Genomic DNA, 23,418 nt, shown 5'->3' with positions numbered 1-23,418 from the left:
AAGAGGAGCTGGTTCAAGGACTCTTCCCAGAAAACGGTATAATTTACAAGCTTAACATAAGAAGAGTGTTTACAGCTACGGCAAGGTCTGATGTTACGGTTACAGTGAAAAGACAGGCAGCATCTGTTCCTTTTCTCAGGGACCAGCTTCCAACGGCTGATTTTGAAAGGTGGGATGTGGCAGAGCTCCGTCCCACCGGCAAGAAAGAAAGAACAAAACAAGCATCCCGTCACAGTCCATCCAAGCAAACGCACTAGGAGAAAAAAAGACTGGAAGGAAGCAGACCAAAATGTTAATGACGGCTTTGTTTAGGAGGTGAGGCTGAGCAATTTTTATTTTCCTTTTATTTTTATGTACTTTCCAGATTTTTTTATTTTTATTTTTTTAACTTTTTATTGAGATTATGATAGTTTAAAACCTTGTGAAATTTCAGTTGTGCACTATTGTTTGTCAGTCATGTCACAGGTGCACCCCTTCACCCTTTGTGCCCACCCCCAACCCCCCTTGCCCCTGGTAACCACTAATCTGTTCTCTTTGTCTACATTTTTAACTTCCACATATGAGGGGAGTCATACAGAGACTGTCTTTCTCTATCTTTCCAGAAGTTTTTTTAATAAGCATGTACCAGAGAAAAACAATTTAAAGACCAAATAAAAGCAGATCTGAGGATGAATCCCTGGATTTTGTAGAAACCCAAAGCTGGCTAAACTCATCGTGACCCGGACTGAGATCTGTGAAGTTGGGGCAGACCTAGAGGGAGCAAAGAAATAGCTCCGTGACTGGACAAAACGTTCCCAAAGCGAAAAATTTAATGAGAATCTCCTGCAGCCTGGCAGGGGGCTCAAAAAAATTTCCTATGGAATGTTTCACTTAACACTCTCAGAACTCCCTGAGGTTGACATTCTAGCCAATTTTACAGATGAGTAAGCCTGGGACCATCAAGACTGGTTACCTTGCTGGGACTGAGGATTCTGCCTGCCCACCAGCTCTCTCCCATGCGCCCTACTGCCCCAGGGCTTCAGATGCCCATGGGCACCGACGGCAGCAATGGATAAGGATGGTCTTCCTACTGGGGCCATGAGGGACTGAGCAGAGACGAGTGGGCTTCTAGACCCCACTCCCACTTTTCTGGAATAAATCTGTGGTTAGCTTTTTTATGTACCGGAATTCTATGTAAACCTGTGTTGGAAGAATGGTCTCTTCAGCTAAAAAAGAAGAACTCTGAAGACCACATGACTAGACAGTCTCTAAGTTCCTCTAGCTCTAAAGTCTACCTTTGGAGCTGAGGAGCGCCCCATCACTGAACCCATGTGACCTGGTGAATCTTCCAAGTCAGATCTCCTTTAATGCATCAGCTGCGGGACACCCTAAGGAGAAGTGGCAATGCCCTTACGTCCAGGAAGGGCTTCCATGTCCTCAGAAGAGATGTTTGCTCATCGAGCTCAGCCTCTAGGCCAGCTGTTATGAAAATACAACCCATCCTGGGAACGATTAGTGGGGCTTGGGGCTTAGCTGCTGTGTTATTTGAAAGGAGTGAGCACGCCCTGTAGCCAGTCTGCAGTCTAAGCATGCCAGTAAATCCCAGCATCTTCCCAGCATGTGCACCTGATTAGAGAGGGCCATGCGGGGCACAGAGAGGCTGGGCAGCAAGGGTCAGGCTGTGCGCATGTGCGTGCAGGTGGGTGGCGATAAGGAGGACTAAGGCAGGGGCTTCAATTCACCCCAGACATGGGGAGGGGCTCCAGTGATAAGATAAGGCTCCCCCAGGACTGACCTGGGAAAAGTGTCCTTTTCCAACTCTATCCTGGATTCACTCCAGAGACGTTCCCTGCTTGAAGCAAAAGCAGAGGACATGAAAGGAAAACTACGTGTTGATCTGCTCATAATGGGGTTGGGTGTTATTCACATTTTGATCACATCACACCGGCCTGGCGCCATTCCGGCAACCTGAGTTGATCAAGGCCACTGAAAGCCAGGCAACTCCGAAGGAGCCTGCGCAGAGACTGCAGAACCAGGTGTGACCTCAGCGAAGGGCCCTTGGCATTCTCGGGGTTAACATTCAGGGTGTTAGTGTCTGTGACTACTCGGAAAGAGCACAGCATGTGCTGGTGAGGCCAAATGAGGGCTGCCCAGACTGTGCAGCTGACGTGGGCAGACACTGCCCGGGCAGGTTGGGTCTAGGGACCTGGATGGGGCTTAGCACCTGCATCTGGCTGCAGCTTGACACCCTCCTGTCACTGCAGGCTTAGCAACTTTCATTGTGTGACCAAGTTACTCACAGAAAAGCAGTGCCCCAAGGTCCATGTCACCTCATCCTTGTTAGCACCTTCTGGGCCCTTCCTTCTGACAGTCCGTCCAGCACCGCCATTTCTATGGACATGCTCACAGGGACGAGGGGCCAGGCTGAGGGCTCCTGAGAAACAGCACCTGCTCCCACTGAGGCAGGGCAGCCACCATTGTTGGGGCAGTGACACAGTCACAAAATTAGCCCTTCTCAAAAGCCTGGAGGCACAGTCCTCAGAAACACCGCCTCTACTCATCCATTCAACCAATATAAGAAGAGTGCCTACTGTGCAGTGCGAGCGATGGCTCGAGGTCTGAGACACGACCTACACCCTCTAAGAGGGTGAGGACAAGTTACAAGGAGGTTAACAGACATGTATAAGTGCTCTGACAGGCCTGAGTAAAGGGCAGCAGAGAGCAGGAGCAACTCTTAGCGGGGCCTTGGGTGGGGCGTCAGGACTGGGCGGGGTGCCGGAGAAGGCTGCCTGGAGGAGAGGCCGGAGTCCAGCCCAGGGGGGGCAGGCTGCAGGGTGGGGGTGCTGCTTGTGGCTGAGCTCAGCTGGGGCCCTGACTGAACTCAGAGCCCCAAGGTTTGGATACCATGGAGTCTGATTAGAAAGTATCTTCCCCCAGGGAAGCATGTTTGGGGGAGGGAGGGGACCCTCTGAGCTTCTACGGACCCTCGCTTCCCTGAGGGCTCCCTCTTGAAGCTGATGCTGGGTTAGGGGGTAGAGTCCTTTGGTGGCCTCCCAGGTTGGGGACAGGTTGATTCTTCAGCGAACCAGTGTGGCAGAGACCACAGACTGGCTCACAATACCCAGGACAGCCAACAACTACAGGTCCCAAACTCCCACAGGTGGCCTAGTTTCCACACAGCAGAAGCCCTCATGTGAAACGTGGAGGCAGAGGTAACAAACGGGGGAGATCAGAATTTCTGGCAGCTGTAGGGTGGAAGCATCAGCAGCGGCGTTTCCACGGGAGAAGCCCCAGGGGGTGGCTGTATGTCTGTCCTGGCTGCACTGCCTCCTACTGAACTGTTCCTGGGTATCTATACTTGTTGCTCTGTCTTTCCTGGACATTCTGTGAACTATCCAAACTCCACTGCCCCCCACCCCACCCGTCAGTGAAGATCCTGCTGTCTGAGTGTATCCCACCCCTCTGTGCCCATCAGAGCCACTGTGGGTTCATGCAGCAGGCCAGACTCTGAATTCCTAAAGTGAAGGAACAGGAACAAAGGACGGTTATTAGAAGCATCTCATTTTATCTAACAGATGATTTCCTGAAGCGTTGCACATGAGCAAACTCTGCAAATCAAACACTATTTTAAGAAATAAAATAATGCTTATTAAGAAAGCAAGCAAGCTCATTATTTAAAAAGCCCTGTCACCAATCCTCTTGTAAAGTGAAGACATGTTTGGCGCTGTGAATAACGATCCTCCAATGTAACTGCGTGTCACACTTTCTTAAAGAGAAGCATTTTTCATGCAGAGTATAAAGACAGGAGGAAGACCCTTACCAGTCCCTAAACTGCTTCCTGGCGGTGCTTGTGGGGTGACCTGGGTGTAGCTGTGAAGGTGTGTGGAGACGTGAGCCAGCAGCACTTCAGGGTCAAGAACCAGTGACGTCCGCACACAGCCAGGTGTCTGCACCGTATTGACACCTGGAGAAGGTGACCATCTCCCCACACCTTCCTATTCCATAGTCAACCAATACCCAGATGGGAGAACTAGATAGTTTTTCACCCAAGACTCCGCCCAAAGATGCTTGTAGTTGCCCTTGGAGGAGCTGAGGCTGCAGTGTAAACTGAAACCTCAAAGCCTTTGGAAGGTCACCACCCAGCAGTGTGGCCCCTCCCCAGGAGGCGGCTCTCCTGTGGCACACACACGGAGGTCCACCTTCACCCAGATACACACCCGTCAGCCCGTGCCACCCACTTCTTGCTGGTCTTGAGCCAGCAAGTCCAGCCCCAAAGCAAGGATAGTGAAGGGAGCATCAGCACTTCAGGGACTGGCCCTGTGAGGTGGCTGGCCCCCAAAGGAGAACACAGCACCCACGGAGCCTGCAGCCTGCCTGCCTCGTCTCCGATCTCAGCCTCCACATCCGTGAAATGACCATCGTGGAACCTACCTTACGAGGCTGTTGAGGAGAGTAAATGAGCAAACTGAGAACAGCGCCTGGTGCCGTAAGCACCACTGATGTCCCAGCCTAAGTTATTGCCTCTATTGATTATGTTCACACAAATGTCCGACTATACCATCAACTGGTCCTAAGGAAATGTGCTGTTTTCTCAAACACCTTTTTACCTATAAATCCAGGCAGGGAAGAACAGTGGAAGCCCACAGCAGTTGTGAAATAACCAGGGCAGTCAGCTTCACGCAGAAGCTCTAGAAACCACTTTGCAATTAACCCTACTGTCAGCCTAGACATATAAATCTGGTGGCATGCAAAGACCCCAAACATTTCATACTGTTTGCAGCCCCAGGTTGATTAAGCCCCATCCTTGTAGCCCACACCAGCAAACAATGTGCCAAATAAAACTAAAAAAATGTCACCAGATTTACATATTTAAAAAAAACTCAAAAATTTAAAAACTGGACAGAGAGTAATTATGTCGATATGAGCTCTCGAGGCAGCAGATCATTGGTGGATGGGAGTGTGAACAGCATGTCCCATTCATAAACTCCTTATTCAAGCAGACGTGTGGCTTCCACATTAGCGAAGTTAACAGAGATGAGAACACAGAGGCTAGCTATCTGAGCTTGCGGGATCCTTGGAAGAGTGCAGTCAACCCCCGCATTGTACAAACGAGGGGACTGACACTGGAAAGGCTGAGCAATGGACCTGTGACAGTGACATCCAGGACCTGGTCTCCCCGCATAGCTCACTGTCTGCACCCCTCTCCCTTCCCTTCACTACACAGGCCTGCACCCTGGGGTGCTGGTTGGCAATGGGATTCCAGAGTGGATGCTGCTGTGTCGAGTTCTCAGCACGTCAGGCATTACAGATTCTGCATGGACGTTCCCAATGGGCCAGATCATCTTCTGACATCCTCATAAGTCACTGCTGAGGCTGGAATATCCTTCTCCACTTCTCTAAGACCTCACACTTCTATGTCTAGCTGAAAAGCCACCTTCTCTGGGAGCACTCCCCGATCGCTTCATCTGAATTCACTGAACTCCTCCCTCTGTGCTCCAGCCACACACTACCTAGAACTCACTTAATTGTTTGCTCTTCTGTTTGATGGTTAGTTTGTTTACTTACTTGTTTCTGTCTCCTAACGTTAGAGGGTAATGAGGAAAGAGACATTTCTTGTTTACCTCTGTATCTCTAACTGCCTGGAACAGCTCTTGGCACAAGTAGGTTCAACAGATTTTGTGGAGTGAATGAACGAACTCCACTGTGCAGTGGTTGCACCTGAATTTCTGCATAGGAGGTGGGCAGAGACAGTGATGCACTTGGAGGGATGGGTGGGGATAAAGAGACTTTACCTAACAGACCCTCAGCTTAGACCGAAGACTGTAGATTTATTGTAAATGTGGACGTTGATAAAGATTTGGGGGCAGGTACCCTCTAGCGTCTCTCTGGGGCTCCCCAGTCATCTTGGTTTGGTTGTTCACATGTCTGGCTTCCTTCCTCGATGATAAGCTCCTGGTCTGACTCCTCCCTGCACCCTCCCAGCTTCCATTAGGGCCTCATGTTCACTGCAGCCAGAAGAAATGACTTGAATGACAAATAAATTAATACATGAGTAAACGAACGAATGAATGGATGATAAAACTTCTAAGACTGGCCTGTCTGCTTTGGTCAACTGATGTCAGGAGCCAAAATAAGCGTTCAGTTCAGTTTAAAACCAAGAACAGAGCTTTGGGGTCAGGGTGGGAGGGAGGATAAGCCAAGATGTGAGAGCCGGACTTGGGAAGCTCCAGTGCAGCATGAGAAGCCAGAAAACAAAACCGGAAAGAGATAAGGCTGTCCTGATACGAGGCTTTCCCCGCAAAGGGGCTTCCAGTACACAGTGGATGAACTTCTGAGTTTCCTGTTTTTAAAACTTTCTTGTGATGAAGCTGGAACTGTGCAGTATCCCCTTTAGCAAGGGGGTACGTGCTTATCTGGAAGAATCAGGCACATGTGCCCTGGCCCACGTGCCTAAGTACAACAGAAACCTGGGCACTAGAATCCACAAAGGCTGCAGGCTGGGGGGCAGAGGCCTGGTTTCAGTGTTGCTGGCTCTGCCGGGGGCAGGGCGGCTTCACCCCTGGGGCCTCAGGCACCCATGCTGTGGAGCAGGGGCCCACACCACATCATCTCTGAAGTCCTTCCCATCCCTGAAGGTCTCTGACTTACAAGGGTCAGAGACAGAGCTATAGCGCAGAAGTAAAGGAATTTCCCACCGTGGAAAGGTATTAGATAATATGTGCATGAACTGAAGTAGTTTAAAAAATATATGTATATAATTTAGTAGTATAAATATTTTTATTTGAGCATAGCTATTTCCTAAAAATTAGTAAATTATGATAAATGGCAGTTATTCATAAGTAGAATGTCTGTTCATTAAGAAATTTAAAAAGCAGAGTGCTTCTTAATCCTGCTGCTAAATTATGATATTTTAAATTGTGCTCAGTTTCTTATGTGAGTACCCTCATAGAATATGCTGCAGAAACAAGTACCAAGGATCCGATTATGGGTTTTGTTAGAGAAAATTAACCTTTCTGCACCTTGATTTCCTCATCCATAAAATCGGAAGGAAAGGCGAGTTTGAGTTTACTCCTGTCTAAGCTGTAGAAGGTTGCGTCCTGTGAGCTCACGCACTCATTCTGCTTCTTCATCTGGGGCAACCGGCAGAAGAGCTGACCCTGCTGGTGATCCCAGGGTAAGTCCTCCTGACAGACACAGGCCTTCCCGCTGGGAAGGAGACCTGGGCACTGACACAGCCCTGTTCCCAGCACCCTGGCTGCCAGCTGGCACTTCCCTGAGGTGTTAAAATGTGAGAGCCACGTATTTCCACCAGGATGTCAAACAGAAATAATATGAGAGGTTCCTTCCTGGGTAATTAAAGTTAAAACATACTCCTATCGGCTTTGCATAAAATGCTGTGGTCTTCAAATTAAATGACACAAGGTAGTAACTTGCCACCCCCATTCTACAGAGGAACAAATGGAGGCTCACAGAGGGTAGGCGAGTTGCCCAGGCAAGAACCTGTCAGTCTCCCAAGCTCCCCACATTGACTCCCACTCTCGTTCGCTGTGAGAAATCTAGGGTCCTCACAAGCTGGCCCCACCCACCTCTCTGTGTACAGGCGCCACGCTGCATCTGTACACAGGCACCCTGGGAGCCTCAGGAACCTGGAGGCAGTTATCACGAAAGCTCCATTTCCCAGATGGGTTTCCCCATGGGTTTCCCATATGGAGCTCATCTTGCCTCTCGGCCAGGGTGGGTCACAGAAAATCCCAGGGCTGGACAGACCTGGGTTCAAATTCCCGTTCTTGCCCAAAGTTTGAGACCTTAACCTTTGAGGATCAGCGGTCTCCTCTATGAAATGAGGATAAGCATATGGGTACCAGAGTGAGGGGACCCCAGAACTTGGAAATAAGATCACCCTTTGAGAAGGAAGCCAACACGAACACTTCAAAGATGAAAGCATGGAGAAGCCAGATTGTCTTGGTGTCTTCAGCCTTTACTAAAAGGAGGAACCAATCACATGTGAGTTTTAGTGTGTTTCCTCTCTTGGCTGTAAGTTCCAGGAGAGCAGGACCCAGGTCCATGTTCCCCTACCTTTCTCCCAGTAGCTAGTCACACAGTAAGCATTCAATCAACGAATGAAGGGAACATAGCTAAGGAAAGAATATGTCAATCAGAAAGGTCAGCAAGGGAAGCCCAGAAAAATAAGGCAGACACTGCAGTGCCCATGCCAGTCCTGGCCATGAGAGCTTATGCTTGCAGACAGCCTCCCACCGGTGATTCAGACTCCCTGGAAGTGTGCTCACGCACTGGTCACACTCAAATATTCTGGGCTCTGGGGCCATTACTTATAATGAGGTTAATGAGCTGGCCTCTGGTCTGGGAGCTGGTCTAAGCTAGTGTCTCCAGGGGATGAGCCTGCTCCCAGGTGCAGCCAGATCTAGGACCATGGAGGCTGACAGGATGAGGGAAGGTTCCCTGTGAAGTCTCCTGAGGACAGCCGGCTGGCCACGCCCAGGTCGTCCTTGAAGCTCTGAGCTGCAGGATTTGCTGTTACTTTTCCTAGAACACCTCCTTTGCAAAGTTGTCATAGAGATGCAGATAATGAAGAGGACAAACACAAAGCAAGTGCTCAACCAACAGTAAGACTATTATTGCTCTTTAAGGCACACATCTGATAAGCCACCGAGTCAGGAATCCATGAACAAAGACATGCTCCATCCCGACCCGTGGAGCGTATGGTGTCGAGTACAAACAAGGACCATGGTAAATTGAACAGGGTGGAAGTCGGACAGATCTACAGAGGGAAAGGGAAGGCCAATGTGAGTGGGAATGATGGTGGAGAGCTCATGGAAGACGGTGGGAGATGAATCCACGGTGAATCAGCATGAGGGGCCACACTGTCCTCCCACAGGGAAGTGGTCATGCGTGCTAGTGTGTGGCTGTCACATGACCAGGAGGCCATCCCAGCATTTAGTTTGCAGAGGCCAGAGCTGACATCCCACAAAGCATCCGACACAGTGAACTGTGCTGCCCTAGATACCAGCAGCTCCCTGACAACAAACGCTGGATGCAGTGAACTGGTGAGGGGACAAGTGAATCGAGATTCAGAGGTGGCTTTGGAAGGACAGAGCCTCACTTACCTACTTTTTTTCAGAGCAAAGGGAGGGGCTTGTTGATTTAGAGAGGCGAGCTTGCTTCTGGCCTGTGGTGAATCACACAGGTCTGCTCCTGGTACCACTCTGCTCCAACTGCTGGTCAGTCTCCAGCCCCAAGCCCAAGGTGCAAGGAGGCAGGATGGCCACAAGGTTTGTCTGATTCCTTTCCTGACCTACCTTTCTCCAAAAACCAGTGAGGCCCTGTGGAATGGGGCGGGCCCCGTATTGCTCTTGCTTTACAGAATTGGAAGAGATGACATAATATACACATAGACAATGGAATATACTCAGCCATAAAAAAAGAATGAAATCTTGCCATTTGCGACAACATGGATGGACCTAGAGGGTATTGTGCTAAATGAACTAAGTCAGACAGAGAAAGACAAACACCATATGATTTCACTTATACGCGGAACAAACAAAAGAGGAATAGACTCATAGATAAAGAAAACAAACTGGTAGTTACCAGAGGAGAGAGGGGTTGTGGGGGCAGGCAAAATAGGTGAAAGGGATTAAAAGGTACGAACTTCTGGTTATAAAATAAATAAGTCATGGGGATGTAATATACAGCACAGGGCACATAGTCAGTAATATTGTAATAATTTTGTATGGTGACAGATGGTAACTAGACATCGTGGTGAGCACTTTTGTAATGTATATAAATATTGAATCACTATGATGTACACCTGAAACTAATATAATACCGTACGTCAATTACACTTCAATAAAAACAAACAAAAAGAAAAGAAACAGCAGGCAATGTGGTGAGGACACACATGTGCACACACATGCGCACACACACAAAATTACAAGGAAGATTTCTGGCTGAAAAGAAAGCGGAATTTTTTTTCTTTCAAATTTACAAGTACTGAATTTGCAGTGTCAAAGTAAGGCAAGTGTTTTGAAATGGAAAGGGCAGCCACACTACGCACACGGTGTCTGCGCTTTTCACCCAGAGCACCACAAAGCAAGCATGCGTATACATACCCAGCCTGGGCACTGTCACGATACGGCAGCACGGAAAATATACTACAGAAGGATCTTCTGCCACTGACAAGGACTATTCTAAAAAATAAAAATAAAAACAAACAACAAACAAACTAACTAAATGCAAAGATTTAAATTAAAAAAAATTCTTCAGCAATTAATCATTTGTGGAATTCAAAGCAGTATTTGCCCACTCCCACCACCTCCTCGAACAGATGGTATTCTGTGCTCCTTGTAAAATTCAACCCCAGCACAGAAGTACGCAGCCTCTCCTTATCCAGATGTTAACATGCGGGACGCCGACCAGGGTCTCCAATGAGTGCACGTGAATCCTTCCTGGTGAGAGCTGCTGGCTGTGAGCTGTACACGCAAGATGGGGAGACAGAGCTACAAGTCGGGGGTGCCCAGTGTTGAGCCAACAATCACGCCATTTTTAAACCACTGACTTCTACTCTGCAGTAGACAATACAAGAGCAACAGTGCCAGATACCGTGAGCAGGCAGGACACTCAGATGCCTTTATGATCATTTGGTTTTTCATATGCTGGCAGCTTGTTAGGTTCTGAGAATAAATTGAGGGAACAATTACATAATCAGTCTTAGCCTCCACTCCTGCTATAAAGATACCACTGGAAACAGTTCTACACGGTGCTCTTATGCAAGCAAAGGCCACTTAAAAAAACATTAAAAAAAAAAACTCTCAAAAGTACTTATCCTGGCATCTGAGAATAACGTTTGCCAAAGAGAACTGCTGATGAAAAATGGAGAAGCGAGCTGAGGAGATCAAGAAAACAACATTCTTTAGCGCAATGGCAATACCCATCAGATATGGAGCTTATTGACTTCTATCTGTTCCTTCAATAACCGTCATAAGACCGCGGAAAAAACAGCACCACTAACTGCATCAGGGCTGGGGATGTTTGACCCTGCTTTAAAACTAGGATATTAAATTGCCTACCGTTCAAGATAAAGTAGGTCCCTGGGGTGGCACACCAGGCCCTGTCTTCTGGCTCTTTCTGCCTCTCTGGTCTCAACACACACGGCATTTCCCTCTGCGACTTATCATCCAGCCATGTGAAAGGACCCCCACCTTAAACCCCTTGCTGTTTCATACCGCTGTCCTCCGCATGCTATTTCTGCTGCCCGTTGTGTCCAACTTGGTATGCCCAGTGAACTCCTACTTATTCTTCAAAACCTGGCTCAGAAGTCACCTCCCCAGAAGATAGCCCCCTTCACTGTTTCCTTTCAGAGCTGCCTCCACTCCTTATTTCCACTTGCTGGGGTGCACTGATCACAAAGCCACTAATCATTTGTCACCCTCCTCTTTTAGACGGGGAGTCCAAGGGTTTAGCACATGGCCACGCTGCCACGAACGCAGCCTGGGCAATGCCGTGCGTCAGAGCGGCCCCAAGCCCCTGTCCCTAGGAGGCCAGCACCGCGGCTGGCTGTTCATTCCACAGTGATTCACCGCTCCCGTGGCCGATAGGCCCGAAGCAACACTCCCAGCTTCAAATCTCAGCTTTGTCACCTTCGTATGACCTCAGGCAGCTTACTAATTCTGAGCTTCAGTTTCCTCATCTAAAAAAATAGGATAAAATCGGTAACTATCTTATTGGAATGCTGTAAAGAATAAATGAGTCCACAGCGGGCGAGCCCTTGGAAAGGTGCCTGGCAAAGAATACACCTGCAATAAATATGAACCGTTTTCAGTGGGAACTGCCTTCTTGGTTGAGTAAGTTTTACCAGCATAGTACCTAGATTCTGAACCTCTGCAGACCTCTGTGCTTAAACACACAGGCCTGCTAAGATGCGACAGGCCCTGCTAAATGGACGCTGAAGGATGACACATGTGGCCTGTCTACAAAGATGTAACACACACACAGGTATCTCTCCTCTCTCAAGGGAGATATTTCTCACCAGATACCACAAACCCAAACCCTGGCTGCTGCTGCAAGGACAGAAGCATCTCATCCAGAGTGGACCGCCAAGGCCTGGGGGCCAGGAGTTAGAGAAGTCACAAGCACAGCAGCTGCTGGAACGAGCCAGGCTGCTCGGGCACTCGCCCACGGAGACGAGCGTCAGAGCTTCTGGCATTGCAGTGCCTGTGTAAATTTACGTAAACAGACGTAATTATAGGTAACACTTACTAAGTGTCAATTATGCCAGATTCTAAATGCTGTACCTGACGAGGCACGAACGAGTAAGTGACGTGCCACAGGTGATGCACGAGCAGGTGTGACCAACCAAGGATTTGAACTTGTGCTCTTTACCACCACGTGCCTCAATGCTTTGCTTTTAAGACTTACTAGAAAAGTCTGCTCCTGTGGGTTTGACTGGGTACTCACAGTGGGCTTGACTGGACACCAAGGAGTCTGCCTTCATCCAGATTTTCTAGGGGGGCTTTCCAGCCTGGCCTTCAGGTCACCAGGCAAGGCACGGGGAGGGGACCAGAGGACGACCGATCACAACAGCCCTGACATGAGAGCTGCTGGAGCCCCCGGAAGCTCTTACTCCCGCTCTGCTCAGCCTGGGCCCCTTTCCAGAAGGAAGGACAGTTCTCCATACTCCCCAACCCCCACCATCCATGCAAAAGAAAAGCCTGGAACTACTCATTCCTCGTGTCACTTGACATCCATGTGTCACGTCTTCTGCAACACAGGAAGAATGTGTTGAACAGACTCAACCGGCTTAGTGTCACTGCATTTTCTTCATTACTCAGAGCTAACGTGTCCTTCCTTCCCACAGACCGAATTTGTTTGGACATTTTTAATAGAACAAGAAAATGAGAGAATATAAGTGCATGTGAAATGAAGTATTCTTTCCAAAGTTTCGACCACAATGCGCCTATTAGTAAATGGGCTGCACTGTTCTGTTAAACTGAGCGCTCACACTGTGTGGTCCTCACCATCTAGTTCCAGGAGAGGCTGACGGCTCATTCAGACAAAAGTGTTATTCTAACGCACAGGTCAAGTTTAGCAACTATGAATGTGGACTGTTTCCCAGCAATTCCAGTAGGGTAGCCGATCTCAAGCAGCTGGGTAGGGAGAAGAGGTAAGCAAGGAGCACCACATCTCTGGGCACTTTCCTTCCATTCTCGGGCCCAGCTGCATCCCACAGACTCCCACTTTCTGCAGGGGCCAGAGGAGGAAGCCAGAGCAGAGACCTGCATGGCAGCTCTGTACCAGGTTTGCAGCTGTTCAAGTCCTGGGGAGCTGGAAATAGCCAAAGAGGCCCCCAAGAACACACCTTCTGTGTTTCCTGAAGTAGCTCTGGAATCAGGGAGGGACTTCGGGCCTTATCCAGAGCAGGCAGGTATCAATAAACGGTGAGGTCTCAGTCTTCTCTGTTTCCTACACCAGCAACTTCGAGCAGCGTGAATCTAAAGGCAGGTCCCACGTGACCAACAGCTGTGCCCAGAACTGAGAGGGTTCCTGTGAATTTGCAAACTTGCTCTTTACGAGTATCGAGGGAACATCCATCGCGATGGAAACGCCTGAGAAGAAAATCCTTAGAGTGCCTCTGTATTTGTGGAAGAATTAACTCAGATGCTAGATGTCAAGAATGACATAAGACGCCCAAATGCCATTTCCAAGGGGCTTCAGAAATTGACCACTCCCAAATCATGGCCTCCAACCACTGTAGTTATCTTCTTTTATGCTCAAATGGTATGCAAAAGCCACATAATTTTCCCCTTCTGTGACATATAACTTTACTTGGAGTTAAGGTGACCAGAAAGCATTACCCAAAAGATTATGACTTCAAAAGAGGAATTAACTCCAGAGAGATGGGTCTTTAAGGAATTAAAGATCACATTTCCATACAAACTCTGCCAAAGGGGAAAAAAAGCATAGCAAAAGAGAAAGCTTCCCAGGGCTGCAGCCCATGTGGGCAGAGCTGCCTCAGGATACAGAGTTTTCCAGACGTTTCCAGGAAGCAGTGCGAGTGCTCTGCAGCTGCAATACTGGCTAACCTTCTTCTTCGAGTAGCTTCATTTCCTTGCTTGGGAAAGCGTTTCTAGTATGAGGGAACTTATGGCTTCCGGCCATAAAGCTTCCAAATCCACACTCAGCCCTTGAGATTCTCGAGTGTTCAGAACAGCCAGGAGATGCACAAGTGCCCCAGAGTTGACAGAGCGCCATGGACCACTTTCACTGGATCTCCTCTCAACCCCTCAGCCCAGTGCCGACAATGTCTGAGCGGGCAATGTCTAACGCCATCCAGGACCCTTGAGGGTTCCCTCCTATGCCAAAAACTGGCTTCCTGTTCTATTTCAAGAACTGTGGAGAGACTGTTGGTTGTGAGAAGGTCCGACCTCTTCCAGGTGGAATATCCCATTATAGCAGAATATTCTCTTAAAGACATAAAAACAAGCAATCCACTTCAAAAGCTAGACCAAAGAAAATCACATTCACAACAATGGTGGATGAGCACAGTGAAGCATGAACACAGCCCAGGGGCGTCCAGGGCCCAGGGGTCCACAATAGGCACTGGGCCCTCACGGAGAAACACATTCCCAAATTCTGCAGTTCTTCCCTACGTGCCCAGGAAGCAAGAAGGAACACACTTAAAAAGGCAGGTGCTGCGGGTTGAATTGTGTTTCCTAAAAAAGACATGTTGAAGTCCTTACGCCTGGTACCTGTGAATGTGGCCTTTGGAAATACGGTCTTAGCAGATGTAATCAAGTTAGGATGAGGTCATACTGGATTAGGGTGGGCCTTAGGTCCAATGACTGGATTTAGTAAAGAGAGAGATCTGGAGATACCCAGACACACACACAGAGGGAAGAAGGCCACGTGATGATGGGGGCAGGGAATGGAGTGATACAGCCAAAGGCCAAGGATACCACGGATTGCGGGCCGTCACCAGAAGCTGGCAGGGGTCGGGGCGGTCCTTCCCTACAGCCTGCAGAGGGTGCAGGGCCCGGCTGACACTTGACTTCTGACTTCTGGCCTGCAGGACTGTGAGAGGACACATTTTTGCTTTAAGCCACCCAGTTGTGGTACTTTGTAGGGCAGCCCTGGAAAGTGAACAAAGCCGGCACTCAGTCACTTTCTTCCCAGTGCGGCTCAGTGTCACACATGCCCTGCTCGGCAGGTCCCCTGTGCACTCGGGCCACGCCTGCTGGTGCACAGAGAAATTAACGCCATTAGCACTGACGCCAGAAGACAAACGACTATGAGGACACCTGAAGCACACAGCCTGCCAGAGGCACGCTTCTCAGCTCCTCTGCTACCTCTCTGCCCACAACTGCCCCTTCCTCCTCTCACAGTGCTTTGTTAAGAGCTGGGAGAAGGGGGACTTGACCCCTTTCTCCCTCTCTCTGAAGGGCTGGCAATTACAGGTAAGTTGAAAGAAAATAAAAACAAAGGGTTCTTGTTTACTCTATTTAAACTCTCATTGGCCATTGGGGGTGATGGAAACACTCCCCTCACTGCGGGATGTGCCTTCTCTGGGTACCAGGGCAGAGGCAGAGAACCTGCAGGGCTGTAAGACCGGTCCTCACACAGCGACTGTTCCCTTCCATCCTGGAGTGGGATGGAGACAATATTCCAGTTCAGGGAGCCGGGAGCAGGGCGGAGCCTGTGGAGAAGAGGGACCTAGAAGGCTGAGGAAGTGGCGGGGCTGGGGCTTAGGATCAGGGTCGGGCCCTGGAGGAGGAGTGGGATTCTGACAGTTGAGAACGGGGAACGGAGACACCAGGATGAAGGGAAACACACCAATGCAGTGACAAGTGAGGCCGCACAGGGCATCGGAGTGAGAGGCCTGGGGGACACAGAGCTGGCACAGACTAGGCGGGAGAATGCACCTGCAGATCCACGCTAAGTAGCCCACAAATACGAGATGATGGTCTGATCATCAGTGGAGGTGTTCATCTTCTTATCATGACTGCCCATACCCTGCCACCTCCACGACCACTTCCATCACTGCTCATATCACCACCACCACAGTGCAGGCCTCCACTGCCCGCTGAGGAGGTGCACCTGATCCTACGAGGTAGGGAGAGGTGGAAGATTTCTGAGAAACAAGTTACATAACCTTCCTCTTCTCCCTCCCTTCTACGACTATTTTCTGAGCAACTACTCTATGCCAGACATTGTGCTCGCTGCTGGGGATCTGCTGATGAGTGACAGACAAGGGCTCCATCCTCAAAGCTTTTGGTTGGGTGGGAGGTATTTATACAGGGGTGTGAGTGCCCTAAGTGGGAAGTAGAGGGCGCTAGCGAGCACATCAGAGGGACAGCTAACCTGGCCTGAGGCAGGCAAGGTGGGCTTCCTGGAGGAAGTGACAGCTAAGCTGAGACTGGAGGAATGAAGGGCATCAGGCTACAAGGAGAAGATACACTGGCAGAGGGATTGGTAGGAGTCCAGGCTGGGAGGAGAAGGAGCGGAAGGCCTATTTGAAGACCTGAGCGTGCAGTAAAACCCTCTTTGCTGACCGCCACTTGCCTGACCCACTAGGGTCTCAGACCACTCCCCTCTGAAAGTCACTCTCACCACACCCGGGGCACACTCAAAGCTCAGGCTGGGAGGCTGTTCTCCAGAATACCCACCTGGGTTGTACACTTACTGTTAGTTACAACATCCCAAACCTGCTTACGCCAGTTGTACTTGTAACCTGGACTTGTTCACTAAAGACTGCACCAACTAACGAAATGTGGAGGGACAAAGCGAAATGCTGCGTCTACAAAAAACAACACTGGGTGCTTTGAAAAATATTCAAACAAGGCAAATCACTAAAAAAAACAGTGCAGCTGAAATTGGTGTGGGCAAGACAATTATAAACGATTAGGAAAAAATTGTAAAAATCCAAGAAAACGTTGCACTTAGATTCCTGGGTCCCTTTAAAGAGGTCCACTGTGGACACGGCAGCAATGGTGTGAGTGATGCTACGTGAGGTCGATGCCACAAACAGAGTCCAATCCGATGACCCAGATGCAAAGAAAAGGCCTGGCATCAAAAAACTGTTGATGGATAATCACCAATATGCCTTAAATTGAAGTATGATGTTTAAGCTACGTATGCAATTTTTGTGGGTATTTCTTCCACCAATTACTAACCTCTCCCCTTAACCAAGCAATTGGTGTAAACAACTCAGCATGGCTGGCGGCTGGCGTGGAGGTGGAGGAGTGGGAGAAACTGGTGACATCGTGGGGCTGGGGGGCTGTGAGCGATCACCACAGGGTGGTGACTGAAGCTCCCCCAGAGACAGGGAGCGCACTAAGAAAGGAAGGGCAGGCAGAGGGAACGGGGCAGAGCTCCTAGCAGCGCGGAGAGAGGGTGTGAGTGTACTGGGGCTGCCACAATGAGGTACCGCACGCTGAACGGCTTATACAACAGAGTCGATTGTCCTGCAGTCCTGGAGGCCAGACGTCTCAGTTCAAGGTGTCCACAGGGCCATGCTCCCTCTGATGAAGGCACAGAGGATTGTTCCAGGCCTTTCTTCTAGTTTCTGGTAGCTCCTTGGCTTGTGGCAACGTCACGCCAGCCTTCACGTGGCCACAGAGGTGTTCTTCCTGTGCGCGTCTGTCTCCAGATTTCCCTGTTTTTTTTTTCGTAAGGAAGATTGTCCCTGAGATAACATCTGCATCAATCTTCCTCTATTTTGTATGTGGGACGCCACCACAGCATGGCTTGATAAGCAGTTTGTAGGGCCACGCCTCGGATCCGAACCCACGAATGCCCCCTGGGCTGCCAAAGTGGAGCACATGAATTTAACCACGACGCCATCAGGCCAGCCCATAAATTTCCCTCTTTTATAAGGACACCAGTCATATTAGAGCAGGGGCCCCCCCTTGCTCCAGTACAAGCTCATCTTAACTAATTACAACTGCAATGACTCTATTCCAAACAAGGTCACATTCTGAGGTACTGGGGGTTGGGACGCAGCATAAGAATTTTGGAGGGACACAATCCAGCCCATAACAGGGAGGAAAACAAACCAAGCATGGTGTCACAGAAGTCAGGAGGTGCCCTCGTGAGCCCTGGAGCCCTCTGCTACCTGCGCCTCCAGGACAGCACTGGGGACCGTGTCCTGAAGTGTGGTGCTGCCCGGAGCCATCTGCTGGCCCTAACTATGGTTTTCTTCTCACACTGCTGCAAACCACTGGTGGGGACCAAGGACTGGGATCCCCTGGGCTCCCAGGCCCTCTGGCCAAGCAGAGAATTGAAACAGAACGGGCAAGGGAAGCTTCTGTCCAACCCCTAAATCTTTCTTCTGTGACTCATTTTATTTCCTGTAAATCAAACTGGTTGGAAAGGAGCAACAAGCACTTGCAGGCTGCAAACTTTCCAGCACCATACATCTGCACACATGAGGCACTGAGCACAGTTGCTTATGATTAATATAATTTCTCTCAAAAGCTTAATGCAGAGTCACAGAAAAAGCCAGCATAACCTCGGTGCTTCTTAAAGAAGTGTGAATAATAAAACCTTCGTAAACTCTGGCATGTGGTGTGTGGTGACCCAGCTGTCCGCCGGCCGCAGGGCACATGCATTGCTAGCTCCAGTGGCGGCTGCGTGAGCCTAGCTCCTCCCCTCCTCCCACCACTCAAAGCCCCAGGGAGCAGGGGAAGCTCAATGGATCAGTCGTATGTGAGAGCTGCTCTGGAGGACATCCGGTGGTGGAAGAGGCTGGGCCCAGGAGTCTAAGTGAGGTTTGGGGATCCCTGAAGGGCTCCTCAGTCTATCCACTCACAGTCCCTCAAGACTGAGATTTTGCTGACAACTGGTTGTAAACACTGATGATGATATGGATCAAGATGCTTCCTGCCAGCCTCCTGCTAGGGCGGTGGGGAGGAGGGTGCAGGGGGCAGCCAGCAGGGTCTAGTCTTCTAATAGGAACACAAGTTCTGAGGGCAAAAGTGTGTTTGGGGAGGGGGGATGTTGCACGGAGCCTCACAGAAGATGCTCCACATCCATCAAATTGGGTGGATTCGTTTCAGGGAGAAAAGGCAATGACCTTTTCCTTCTCTCAAGAAGGCCAGTCCAGCCCTGATAGCTGGCTGTTTTACTTGTTGAAACGTGCCACTTCCTCCAACTCATTTTTCAGACTAAACTAGGCTGACAGATTGGAACTGACGAGATCACAAACAAGGTCTTAATATAGTTATTACCCATCCCCCCTTTTCCCTCCAAAATTCTCAGAATAAAAGGGAAAGGTTACCACTTGACTTCAGTTAGCGCACTTTTACCATCTCACTTTAAAAAGCAAATAGAGTGCCGAAATCTTACATCCATACGTTTTCTGTTTTCCTACTGAGTTCGCACTTTAAAGAGACAAAGCTCTAGCTGACTTCTTTATCTGCTCACACTCAAATCCTCTCAAATCTCTTTGAAAATCCCTCCCAAGGGACGAGACAGCCCAGTCCACTCACTGCAAAGAGCATTTCTCTGCCTGTTCAGAATGAAATGACTCTCAAAGCAGACCCTGGAGGAGGGCGCTGCCGGTGCACAGGGTAGCGTTTGCTGTGTACAACGCAGACATTCGACAACCAGACGACCCAAGGGTGCCAGAGAATGCCCACAGCTGCTGCCGGAGGAAGGGTGATGACCACCTGAATAAAGGCTCTTGCCACCATCACTGTCAAAGCTGGAAGTGCCAAGAGGAAAGGTCCTTTCCTAAGAGAAGCATGTCACTAGACACAGGTGACTTAAAAGGCCGTTGGCTAGCCTTCAGTCTTCACGCTCAGCGTCTCCACCTTCCGTTCTGATGATCCAGTTCTACCTGGCAGCAGTGAGCTCTCAGTCGGCACCAGCTGGCCTTGTAATGTCCGTCATCTTCCAGGGTGTACCTTCTCCCCGAGGACTGAGATTTGTCCACACTCTCGTTTAACCTCCTCTCCCGAGCAGACGGTGGGGTTCTCAGGGACGACACGCGTTAGAGCGAACAGACTGGCTCTTCTCTATGAAGTCGGAGCTCCCACTCGCCAGGCACCCTCCTCACAGGATGCTCAAGCGCCCCCGTTCCAGATGCTGTGGCATGGGGCCGCTGGTCACCTCTCTTTAGTGACAATAGGTGTGCTCATACATTTGTGAACAGTTCTTTGAAGAGTTTGAGTCATTTTTGAACTTCATACGGAAATAAATTCACTTTTAGAAGACAATACACACACACCCTAATTTTCTATATAAGGTTATCAAAAATGACCTGCAATGCTGGCCCTCCATATATGGCTGGCCACAGTGACCCTGTTCAAATGCAAGCCAGGTCACGTCAGTCCTCTGTGCTCAGCACCCTCCAGGCTTACTCACAGTTAAAGCGGCATCTTCACGCTCCACCCTCCCGGGACTTCTCAGGGCTCATCTCCTCCTCTTCTCTCCCTCTCTCTCTACTCCAGCCACTGGCTTTCCTACAGTTCCTCAGGTACACCCCTTACATTCCAGCCTCAGTGACTCTGCAACTGCTGTTCCATCCACCCTGAATGCTCTTCCCTGCTGGGATAGCTCAGGGCTGGCTCCCTCACCTCCTTCAGACCTCGGCTCAAAGGTCTTTCCATCAGAGAAGCCTCTGACCCTCCAGCATGCCCTGCCTCTACACCCCCAACCATCAGCCACTTCAGTTTTCCTCCGCAGCACAACCATCCAGCTCTCATAGGATACATTATTTGTCTGTCATCTGCCGCCCCAGCTAGCCTGTAACTCCTAGAAGCAGGATCTTTGCTGCTTTACTCACAGATCTATCCCAACACTTCAATAGTCCCAGCACAGAGCAGACGTCAGCACCTAGGTGCTGAGCAGACTGAACACGGGTATCCCTGCATTCCCTGGGGTTAAGGAACTGCTTTATGGGGCACCTTCTGTCTGTGTGCACACATCTCCTTCTAGAAAAACGGCTGTTTATACACAGGCGGTTCAACAAAATGAGATGGAAGAGCTGGCTGCTCCCATTGGTTCCGCGCCATCCAGCCTGCCCTCCATGGGGAGGCGCTTGGAAAACCCTAGTCCACCACAAAGGGGCCATCCTAACACAAACCCAGCGTCCTCAAATGCAACATTCACACTGATCGCAACACCACAGATGGCACTGACCCTGGCTGGGTGCAAAGTGACACAATTCTGTAATACTGTCCTCTGTTAAGACAAGTAAATTAGCTCAGTCTGCAGTACCATCTCATGGTTGGCCTCTACGGAGCACACTGCTAATCTATGTTCCAGGCTGTTTCTCACATGAACTTCTGAAGCCTTTACCCTGTGCTGTAATTGATCACCTATCTCTGCAACCCTTATCCCTGCTAAGTTTAACCTTGGCGAGCGGGGCCCGGCATTTCCCCTGTTGAAGGAACCGGGTCGAGGTCCTCATCTGCAACACCTTCTCCTTCTCCTCCTGCTTTTGGTCTTCCACGGGGCCCGCGATGGGGCTTCCTGGCCTTCACTCTCCAGAGGCGACAACGCTCGAGGGAACACCATGCGATATCTCCTTCAACGCCCCTTCAGGCTGAGAAGGGCCAGTTAACAAATTTCAGCTGTCTGCAGGTTCTCCAGCTCCACGATCACCCAGCATTCCCTGGGATATGCTATAATGAGGAACAGTCTAACATTTTGCTGAAATCAAGAAACGTCATGTCTACGGCAGCCCTCTAATTTACTAACCTGGTTATTCCATCAACAAGGGGATGAAGTCAACATGACTTTTTCTCAGTGAAGTCCTGTTGACTGCTAGCAAGCGCCACTCTTTTCTAAAAGTACACAAACCATCTGTTTAACAGTCCATTCCAGAACTCCGCCAGCAATCAGCTCCAGGCTTGCTAGTCTATGATTATGAGAACTTACCCTCTGCTACCAACTCTCTTTCTGGCTTTCTTAAGGCAAATTTGCCTGGCATTTGACTTAGAACTTCTTTTATTCTCCATGGTGTTTTAAAGATCATTTTTATTTCTAAATTCTTTCCATTCCCTGGGATCTAGTCCTAAAGACTAAAATTCATTTAAAATTTAAGGCTTCTCCATTCATTTATTCCACAGACACTTATTGAGTGCCTACTGCGTGCCCAGCACATTGCTTTGTTTACAGTCTACATTTCACAATCCTGCTTGTTGAAGAAGCTAAAACTAGGCCAGCAGCTGACAGCTGCTCTGTCCTGTCCCATTAAAAACCCCAAGAGGTTCGCCACCCCTTCTCCCTCTTCTGATTATGGTTTTGAAAGCCCCATGGCTATCACTGGCATTTTATTTTATCGTGGCAAAATACATATAACATAAAATATGCCATTTAACCATTTTTAAGTGTACAATTGAGTGTCATGAAGCACATGCACACTGTTATGCAGCCAGCACCGCTCTTTCCAAACGTTTCCATTGCCCCCAGCAGAAACTCTCCCTTCCTCCTCTAGTTCCTGGGAACCTTGAATCTACTTTCCGTCTCTATGGATTTACCTATTCTGGGTATTTTGTCTAAATGGAATCGTACAAATTGTGACCTTTTGTGTCTGGCTTCTTCCATTTAGCGTAATGTTTTCAAGGTTCACACACACTGTAGCATGCATGAACACTTCGTTCCTCTTTTATGGCTGAATAATATTCTTTTGTTAACTGTTCATCTGCTGATGGACACTTGGGTTGTGTCTACCCTTTAGCTATTGTGAACACTGGTGTAAAGGATCTGTTTGAATTCCTCTTTTCAATTCATGTAGGTACATACCTGGCAGTGGAACTGCTTACCTTCTTGAGGACCCGCCAGACTGCTTCCACACTGGCTGCACCATTTCACATTCCCCCCAGCAGCGTACGAGAGTTTCGGCTTTCTTTTCTTTCTATCAATGTTCACTTCATTCTGGACTTTAGTCTCCCTCATACTATTCTTACAAATCTGCTTAAGCCATTCTTTTATTGGTCTTTGGCCTTTAGCTAATGATTTTTAAAAATTGGAAGTCAACAGGGTTTTCTCAAAAATCTACGACATGCTGTCTTACCGGGTCTGGATTTCTCCTTCCTGAGCCTCCCTTCAATGATGACACTGAGCTTTGGAGTCGAATGCCTGGATCTAGACTCCACCCCCACTCTCCAGCCCCAGGCTCCACTGTCCCCCTGAGTAAACTGGGATGACAAAGCATCTTAGTTTCCGATGGTGTGGTGACAAGTGACCACAAAGTCAGTGGCTCAAAACAACACAAAGTTGCTATCTTACAGTTCTGGAGGTCAGAACTCTGAAATGGTCTCACGGGGCTAAAATCCATGGGTTCCCACTGGAGGCCTGAAGGGAGAATCCGTTTCTTTGCCTTTTCCAGCTCCTAGGGGCTGCCACAGCCTTGGCTCATGGCCCCTTTCTCCACCTTCTAATCCAGCAATGGACAGTGGAGTCTTTCTCATCTTACATCAC

The 23,418-nt window shown here is 49.3% G+C and overlaps 1 protein-coding gene across 2 annotated transcripts in view; it reads right to left on the bottom strand.

Annotated features, from left to right (window-relative positions):
- Positions 1-23,418, bottom strand: part of CABLES1 (Cdk5 and Abl enzyme substrate 1) — a 106,789-nt gene that overhangs the window by 27,882 nt on the left and 55,489 nt on the right. The window contains exon 4 of one of the 2 annotated variants that reach the window (XM_014837277.3): positions 10,107-10,184. The exons of the other annotated variant lie outside the window; for it this stretch is intronic. Within the exon in view, the coding sequence (XP_014692763.2) occupies positions 10,107-10,184 (78 nt within the window). The remainder of the gene's footprint in view (positions 1-10,106; positions 10,185-23,418) is intronic. 2 annotated transcript variants of the gene reach the window in all.

The sequence above is a fragment of the Equus asinus genome, chromosome 7, assembly GCF_041296235.1.
Source record: "Equus asinus isolate D_3611 breed Donkey chromosome 7, EquAss-T2T_v2, whole genome shotgun sequence".
Classification (NCBI taxonomy): Eukaryota; Metazoa; Chordata; class Mammalia; order Perissodactyla; family Equidae; genus Equus; species Equus asinus.
Note: the sequence above shows the minus strand (reverse complement) of the source record. Positions and strands in the feature narration are given on the sequence as shown.